The 7,593-nt window shown below is 58.1% G+C and overlaps 2 protein-coding genes, 1 long non-coding RNA gene and 2 other non-coding genes across 9 annotated transcripts; 3 read left to right on the top strand and 2 right to left on the bottom strand.

The window, feature by feature from the left end:
• Nucleotides 1-308: 308 nt before the first annotated feature.
• On the top strand, nucleotides 309-4,147 carry LOC106993873 (uncharacterized). Its single transcript, XR_001440248.3, has 3 exons — nucleotides 309-590; nucleotides 2,581-2,900; nucleotides 3,951-4,147. It is a non-coding gene; the product is annotated as an uncharacterized LOC106993873 (long non-coding RNA).
• On the top strand, nucleotides 1,946-2,057 carry MIR497 (microRNA mir-497). The gene has a single exon (NR_032549.1). It is a non-coding gene; the product is annotated as a microRNA mir-497 (primary transcript).
• On the top strand, nucleotides 2,268-2,354 carry MIR195 (microRNA mir-195). Its single transcript, NR_032439.1, has one exon. It is a non-coding gene; the product is annotated as a microRNA mir-195 (primary transcript).
• On the bottom strand, nucleotides 2,445-5,240 carry C16H17orf49 (chromosome 16 C17orf49 homolog). Of its 5 annotated transcripts, none has more exons than NM_001194282.1 (6): nucleotides 5,099-5,240; nucleotides 4,814-4,908; nucleotides 4,090-4,191; nucleotides 3,278-3,468; nucleotides 2,955-3,059; nucleotides 2,445-2,712 (listed from the first exon to the last, which is right to left on the bottom strand). In NM_001194282.1, exons 1-6 carry the CDS (start codon nucleotides 5,117-5,119, stop codon nucleotides 2,648-2,650), a joined length of 579 nt encoding a protein of 192 aa, NP_001181211.1. In that variant the 5' UTR covers nucleotides 5,120-5,240; the 3' UTR covers nucleotides 2,445-2,647. The 5 variants fall into 5 exon arrangements, with proteins under 5 accessions (NP_001181211.1, XP_077825420.1, XP_077825422.1 ...); XM_077969294.1 differs by having other exon boundaries at nucleotides 2,449-2,708; nucleotides 5,099-5,160; XM_077969296.1 differs by lacking the exon at nucleotides 2,955-3,059 and having other exon boundaries at nucleotides 2,449-2,712; nucleotides 5,099-5,160.
• A 177-nt stretch (nucleotides 5,241-5,417) lies between these two features.
• On the bottom strand, nucleotides 5,418-7,554 carry RNASEK (ribonuclease K). Its single transcript, NM_001194804.1, is given in 3 exon segments — nucleotides 5,418-5,833; nucleotides 6,231-6,307; nucleotides 7,210-7,554. Coding segments are annotated over 3 exon segments (297 nt in total). The 5' UTR covers nucleotides 7,288-7,554; the 3' UTR covers nucleotides 5,418-5,691.
• Between the last annotated feature and the right edge of the window lie 39 nt (nucleotides 7,555-7,593).

Below are 7,593 nucleotides of genomic sequence, written 5' to 3'. Positions count from 1 at the left end.
TTCCCCCCGGTCTGGAAGCCAGGTGTCCTGGACCCTAGCCCCCGAGCGGTGGGGGGGGCCTGGAGAGACGGGGAGGAGGAAGGAGGGAGTGACTTCCAAAATTGGCATCGGGACAGAGCAGGGCTGGCGGGAGGCAGGCAAAAGACGGAATTTTCCTGAAAAAACGGGGGTATCTGAGGACCCCAAATTTGGGGAGCTAGTCCAGGACCGTTCTCCCAACATCCTAGATTTTTTTGGGATTTTTTGGGGACCCTGGGACCCCTCTAGATGGGGTGAGGAATGTAGTGTTGGGTGAATCTGACTGGGGCATTGCAGCTGCCTCTCCCGCCGAGTTGGAGACGGATGGGCTGGGACGGGTTTTGGGGGGGTGTCCCCAATTCTGACTGGGAGTGGAGGAACCCCTCCTGAGCTCTCTTGTGGGGGTGCCCCCTCCCCAGGGCACTCCCCAGTCCCTGAGCCAGCCGAGAGGAAGGAGGCCAGCGATGCGACTGGGGCGGTTCCTTTCTCCTGCACCCCAAATGTGAGGGATGCACCCTAAATTTTGCTCTTTTCAAAATAGGGGACCAGGATCTCAGGGGAGAGTAGCTGAGGTAAGTGGGGAGGGAAGTGTCCTCTGTTTTCAGGAGAGACGTGGCGGTTGGGGGGGAGGTTTGGAGGTGCGTGCTGGGGTGGGGTTGGCTTTGTCAGTCTTGGAATTGGGGGGATGATTGGAGAGGCTTTCTCTTACACCCCTAAACTGCAGTCCCCCAGACGGAAACCAAAGGCTGAGACCAGAGAGCCCCCCAACATCCCCAGCCGTTAGGATAGTGTTTAATTTCTCTTTCACCCCCCACAAAGGCTCTGCCGAGGTGGGAGCTGGGGGCAACTGTTAGCTTGGGGGCTATGGAGGGTGGTGGAGGAGCAGGCGGCCTTGGCAAGATTTGATGGAGGACAGATAGGGGTGTCCGGGAGGGCTCTGGCATCTTCGGGGGCCTAAAAAGACTGCTTACATACACCACCTTAGATCTTTCAGATTGCTAAGAGTTTTGGGGGGTGTGTCGGAAGAGGGGGTGGTAAAAGATGCGATGGGATATGAGAAGATAACTTCTGGATTTTAGAGGGTCATATTTTGATTTGCAGAAGGGATTTTGGTCCTTGGATTTTGCTTTCCGAGGGGTATTTTTAAAAAATCAAGTCTTGGACAGGAGGAAAGGGCTGAGGGAAGGCCTGGAGTTGGGGGTGGGGAGAGCCATGTTTGTCTCAGCTTAAACGTGGCTCCCTGGGGTGGGCCCGCCTGCCCTGGCCTGGTGGATGGACTGATGGACGTGGCTGTGGGGGCCAGCTCGGGTCCTGGGGGGCCCTGGGGAGTGGGAACAGCACTGGGGGTTGAATACCTGGCCCCCCAGGTCCAGATGGCCCTCTTCCTGGTCTCTGCTGCTCCCCTTCCCCCTGGTCTCCATTTCCTGCCTTTGGCCTCCATCTTGTGGCAGGCCCAGGGCCCAGGGCGACTTCCGGCCCCCCTCTCCCAGCCATGTTCCGGCCCCACCACCTCTGGACTGCCAACTCCCAACCCTGCTGGCCTTGGCCCTCTGTCTCTCCTTGCTTTTCTCTTGGGTTCTGACCCCGGGAGAGGAAGGACGGACACAGGAAACCTTGGGTCCCTGCCCTTGCTGAGACAGGAGGCAGTGTGTTGGTCCCCCCAGTCATTGCCTATTTCTTTTGCCTCTGACCCCACCCTAGGGATCCCCTGAGCTGAGTTCCTACAAAGGGAAGATGGTCCAGTCTTCCTATACTATGAGCTCATCCCTGTGGTCCATCACCTTCCAGTTGCCTGCTCAGTCCGTCCCTGGTTCCTCCCAAACGTTTTTGGGGGCCATGTTTGCCTTTTAAGGCTTCTCTATCCCCCCGCTCCTGGAGGCGGTGCTGGGGTCTTCCCGGCACTGCTGTGTGCTCTCTTCCTCTCAGCCCACCCCGGTCCTGCTCCCGCCCCAGCAGCACACTGTGGTTTGTACGGCACTGTGGCCACGTCCAAACCACACTGTGGTGTTAGAGCGAGGGTGGGGGAGGCACCGCCGAGGCTTGGCCCTGGGAGGCCATCCTGGAGAAGTGACACAAAAAAACATCTGGGGCCTTGTGACAAACTTCTTGCCAGGTGGGGAAGGAGAGGGTGGGGTATGTAAGCACCCCTCTAAAATCTCCAGGAGAGTTTCAAGAATACTGACGGCCAGAGACCCTGGGAGCACGTTCTGCCTCAAGAGAACAAAGTGGGGTCTTTGTTACCCACACCCAGCTTCCCTGGCTCTAGCAGCACAGAAATATTGGCACAGGGAAGCAAGTCTGCCAATATTGGCTGTGCTGCTCCAGGCAGGGTGGTGAAAACTACCGAGGAGGGGCTGAGCCCCCACGGGCCGAGGAGAGAAGAGGGAACAGCCCTCTCCTGCTAATAATGTTAAGCAGACAGCACGAAGCTGAGAGGGAAATCTTTATTGTTTTCTGTATAAAAATGTCCATCAGATGAAGGTCAAGGGGGTCGGGGGCAGATGCTTATGCGGGCACAGCGAGGTGGCAGCCCCAGCAGCCTTTCAGCCCTCTCTCGTGCAGGCCTTGCTCGGAGTCCCAGGAGATCCACAGGTCCAGCGTGAACAGTGAGAGGTCAGAGGTGGAAGGCTCAGCAGGAGAGGAGAGGAGGATCAGCAGAGGTCATGAGAAGGCCAGAATCCAGGGTCAGGCTGTCTGGAACAGGAAGTAAAATGGGCCGAGATGGAGCGAGCCCCCAGTGTGCTTCCGAGGCCACTCCCAGCTCCCTGAAACACCCTGCTACGTACTGACCCAATGCCCTGCGCTGTGTATGAGAGCACCTTCTCTTCCGAAACCCCTGTACGAGGGAGGGGCCCCTGCGGAGACCGTGCCCTGCCATCCAGGTGAGCCCTTTCTCTCCCACCCTGTCAGCTGTGTGGGAGGAGGAGGACTCCTACCCTGGTCGAAGTTGAGTTTCTTAGCTGGAGGAGTTTCTCCTAGCCCTTCAATATCCACCAGGTCACTGTTGGCGTCGGAGTCGTTCAGAGCACTGAGTGTCACATCTGGGAAGGGGGCATAAGCTAGGTTCTAGGTTCCCCTGACGGCCTCTCCCCCAGCCCCGAGCTTCCCAAAGCTTCGTGCCTCCCCTCCCCTCTGCCCCTCTCTGGGAACCTCCACAGGGACAGGAAGAGAGCTTGACCCTTCTTTGACCCAGGCCCAATTCTCTCACTGAACCTCAGATGGACTTTTAACCCCTAGGTAGCAAGTCCACAGCCCTCACCGGCCTTCTGTTTCTTTATGGGGGGACCCCCGGCCTCGGGGACACTGGAGCTGCTGGGAGGAGGGGCAGCTGGAGGAGGTGATAAGACACCAGATGCCACCTTCTTGGGCCCTTTCTTGGGTGACTCAGCTGGAAGGGGGATGCCAGAATCTTCATATACCTTGCGTTTCACAGTGGCCTTTATCTGAGCCCTGAAGAAAAGAGAGAAGAGGTTAGGAAAGGAGTCATCAGAGAGACTAACAGAAGAAGGGAGGGGAGGTGAAGGGGTTCTGGGAGTCCCTTGAAAAGAATCCAGGTCGGGGCCCCAACCCATTGGGAGGGTTCTCACTTTCCCAAAGTTTTACACTCACTCAGGGTGGGTGGAATGTGGAGAGTGGAGTCCCTGAGATGAGTAGTGGGAAAGGCCCATCTCCTCATTCTCTTCCGGGAGAGACATCGGGTAAGGCTTGGTGATTTACAGGTGGATTGGGATTTACTGATCAACTAGTTCAGGATCACCATATCCCTGGAAACACTGCAGTGGAGTCCCCCAAAATTTATATAAATAACCAGGGGACTTCCATCATCAAATACAATAACTGAGCATCTCAGGCAACCTAAATTCACATTCTTGGAAGGACTACCACAGCATTTTAGGAACTTCTGACCAACTGTGACAATTCTGTTCTTTCAGTTCTCAAGGGCATTCTAAAAAACTAGTGACAAAGTAGGGAAGCAGCTGAGCTGGAAAGGAGTTCTGAGGACGATGGAACCTTGGGTAAGGAGGAAGAAGGCTGCCCACCCGCCCTTTTCTGGCAGCCACCCTCCCTCACACTGTCCGTTCCTTGATGACACAGCTGATGTGATTAAGATCGTCCCCAAATCGCTTCACAGCAGCCCTCAGCATCTCTATTTCCGTCTCCGTCCACTTCGCACTGTCAGAAGGGGAGAGGGGGGATAGCAAAAATGGGAGGGGGGGTGTGGAGCCAGCCCACAGGCTATGCATCCCACAGTCAACCAGCCGCCTCCTTCCGACTTCTGGGACCCCTTCCACGGATGCATAAAGAGGTCCTCCATAGGGGCGGGGGACGGGCGGGAAGCTCTTGAGGGCCCTGCGGGAACCTGGAGGACCCCAATCACAAGAAATCACAACCACCTCCACCTTAGACACCCCTTTCCACCATGAACGTTAACCGGCTGCTGTACACAGCACACTGAAACCAACTCGCCAAGAAGGGCTTTTCAAACAGACCCACCAACAGCCTGCAGCCGTCTGGGGGAATTCCATGAACTGGGGTGGTTGGGAGTGGCGGTGGTTTGTGGTCGACCCGTTCGCAGCAGGGAGAACTGTGAAATAGGAGTCTGGGCCATAGGCCTGTCTGTATTTTTATCTGTCATTCATTCCCTCATCCAACGATCATTTATTAACACCTACTCTGTGCTGTGCCAGGCACAAAGGGAAACTAACGTCTGTCCCTGTGCTAGAGAGGGTCCGTGTCTGTGACCGAGTCCAAGCGCCCGCTCTCAGCGTCCACGTCCCAGTCCGGGCTCACGTACCCCGCAGGGGAAGAGTCGGCCACAGGATGCAGCTGCATCGTCAGCTCCCCGAGCTTCGTGAAGGCGGCGCCGGCCGCCGAGAAGATCTCTCCGACCTGGGGGCGGGGCAGCGTCACGGGGGGCCGGCGCCCGCCCTCCCCGTCCCGCCTGGAGCCCCTAGCCCCACCCCAGGCTCGGCTCCCGCCCGCCCCCCGCCCCCCGCCCGGGGCGGAAGAGCCACGAGCCAAGTGGGGGGCCCGCCCTCCCGTGGCCGCCAGGGAGCGCTGTCCGCGGGGGAGGTCGAACCTTTGTGGACGCTGACGTCATGGCCCCGCGCGCCTCCTCACGGAGACGCCGCCGCCGCCGCTACACGCGAGCCGGGACCACGGAGAGCAGGGAGACGGAGCGGCTCAGGCCCCCGCGCAGGAAGTCCCGCCCTTCCCGCAGCGGATAGGCTCAACCCTGTGGCTCCCCGCCCCATCAGATGCAGTCGCTTCGACAGCTTGGCGCGCCCAGGCCAAGGGGGAAGCCTTCGCCTCACTTCCGCACCACTTCACTCCACTTCCGCTCAGGGGTCGGGACTCCCCAGGCAGAGGCCGACCTCCAGCCTCAGCCCCGTGCTCGCCCCCACTGAAGCACAGACACAGGGCATAAGAGAGCAGATTCTCTTTATTGAGATACGGGACACAGCGAAGGGTGGAGAGACGGAACAGCCCCCCAGCCTCAGCCCTCTCCACGGGGGCCGGATGCCAGAGATGGGAGAAGAAGAGATTCAGTCTCTCGCCCGGGAAACTCAGTCCCGCAGAGGGTGCCGGCAAGGGTGGGACGCGACCCGGGTGACGCGGTGCAGGGAGTCTTTAAATAGAGGAGGGGCTGGAGCGGGGAAGGGCGCCCGGGCCCTAGCGCACCATGTATTCCTTGCGCTTATTGAGCCGAACTTGGCAGAAAGAGAAGCCTCCGAGGAGGAGGTAAAGGCCCGCGGCGATGAAACAGTTGTAGCTGACTTGCTCGTAAAGGTTGTATATGTTCTGGGGGCCATTCCTGGGGGTGGGAATGAAGCAAAGGTGTCAAACGTTAATAGCAGCCAACGTTTGCTGAGCAGTATGTGCCCAGCACCTGTCTAGGCGCTGTTACGTGTATTACTTTATTCAATCTTCTTGACAATCCTATGGGGTGAGATCTGTCATAGCAGCCATTTTGCAGAGGTGGACTGAGAGGCTCAGAAAAGTAAAATACGTAAAGAGGCCACACCTAAAGTGGTGGGTTTGGAATGGCCGCTGAGGTCTGACTCCCTAGCTCCTAACCACATTCTCAAGAAAGCAGCTCTCCTCTCCCTGTTCCCTAACCTAGGGGCCCCAAGCACCCGACCTCCCAGACGTAATCTGACCTCGCCACCTCCCACCTGATCCCAGCCCGCCTCCCCCACCCGAATACTTACTCAAAATCTTTCTCTGTGAAGGGAACGTCCTCAATCAACACAGCGGAATGGACATTGAAAAATATTCCGAGCATTATCTGGAAAAGGGGAATGGGTAGGTTGTTGAATTCAGGCACCTGACCTCAAGTTCACTTCGTAAACCCCTCCCATTTCTAATGTTGCTACCACACCCGTGCCTAAGATGAACCAAAACGAGGTGGTGGTTACTGGATTCGGACTCAGCCACCTGGAACAGGGCGTGAGGTGGTGACATTGAGACAAGTGGCCGAGGCAAGGGTAGGAATAGTGACCAAGCCTTCTCTCCCAGGAACCCAGATTATCGTCCTCCCTGGAGGCGTCATCGTCACGGGACAGTGCGCAAGAGGGGAGGGAGAATCGGCACTTCTTCGTATCATTTCTTCTTGAAGTGGCGGTGGGTGGATTACTGGGAAAACAAGGCCCAGCTACCCATTTCTGGAACAAGCTCTCTTTCCCCCCAATGTCCTCCATTCAACTCAAGCATCTCTCAGGAACCCCGCTCTTGTTTATCCTACCTTGAAGGGTCTCCACATTTACCAGCCCCAGCTCCTCCCACTCCAGGGCCCTTTGCTCCAGTTCCCTTTTTTCTTTTTCTTTTGGGACGGAGTCTCGCTCTGTCGCCCAGGCTGGAGTGCAGTGGCGCGATCTCGGCTCACTGCACCCTCCGCCTCCCGGGTTCAAGCGATTCTCCTGCCTCAACCTCCTTTAGTGGCGGGGATTACAGGCGCGCGCCACCACGCCGGCTAATTTTTGTATTTTTAGTAGAGACGGGGTTTCACCATGTTGGTCAGGCTGGTCTCGAACAGTTCCCATTTTTCAATTTCAGTCTGTCTCCTTCTTCGGGGCCTGTAGATCCCCGGCCCCTCCGGCCTGCCTGCGGCCCAGAGTTTCCTTGCCTCCCAACCCTCCTACCCCGGAGCCCCTCAGGCCCTCTCCGATCCTTGCTGGGGAGTCCCCTCACCAACATGATCACTCCCCAGGCGCTAAGGACGATGCCGCAGGCGGCCAGCTTCGGCCCACAGCACAGGAGCGACGCCATGAAGAAGGGAGTCGGGGATCGCCGAGGTGCAAGCGGGCGAGGAAAGCGGTGGGAGAAAGCCCAGGATGCCCTCGGAGGGGTGCAGAGGGGGCGTGGCCCCGGCCTCAACCATCCCGCCTGGGGGCGGCAGGAGGACAAGGCTGGACTCTTCTCAGGACTTTCGCGGGAAACGGCGCCGTCCGAAACCGAAACAGCTCCTGGGGAAGCCCTTCTTGACCTCTGTAGCTAGGGCGTGAGTATTGGAAGAGCGAGGGTCTCCGGTTTCTTGGTCCCCCTCCCCCCGCAGACGGGAATGGAAGGAGCTGG

This window comes from Macaca mulatta, chromosome 16, assembly GCF_049350105.2.
Source record: "Macaca mulatta isolate MMU2019108-1 chromosome 16, T2T-MMU8v2.0, whole genome shotgun sequence".
Lineage (NCBI taxonomy): Eukaryota > Metazoa > Chordata > Mammalia > Primates > Cercopithecidae > Macaca > Macaca mulatta.
The sequence above is the reverse complement of the archived record's forward strand: the minus strand, read 5'-3'. Positions and strand labels throughout refer to the sequence as shown.

Coding starts and splice junctions, on each gene's coding strand:
- C16H17orf49 (NM_001194282.1), bottom strand. CDS start 5,119: ATGACGTCAGCGTCCACAAAG. Junction 3,469..4,089: donor GTCATCAAGGAACGGACAGT/GTGAGGGAGGGT, acceptor TCTTTTCTTCAG/GGCTCAGATAAAGGCCACTG. Junction 3,060..3,277: donor CATAAAGAAACAGAAGGCCG/GTGAGGGCTGTG, acceptor CCCCCTTCCCAG/ATGTGACACTCAGTGCTCTG.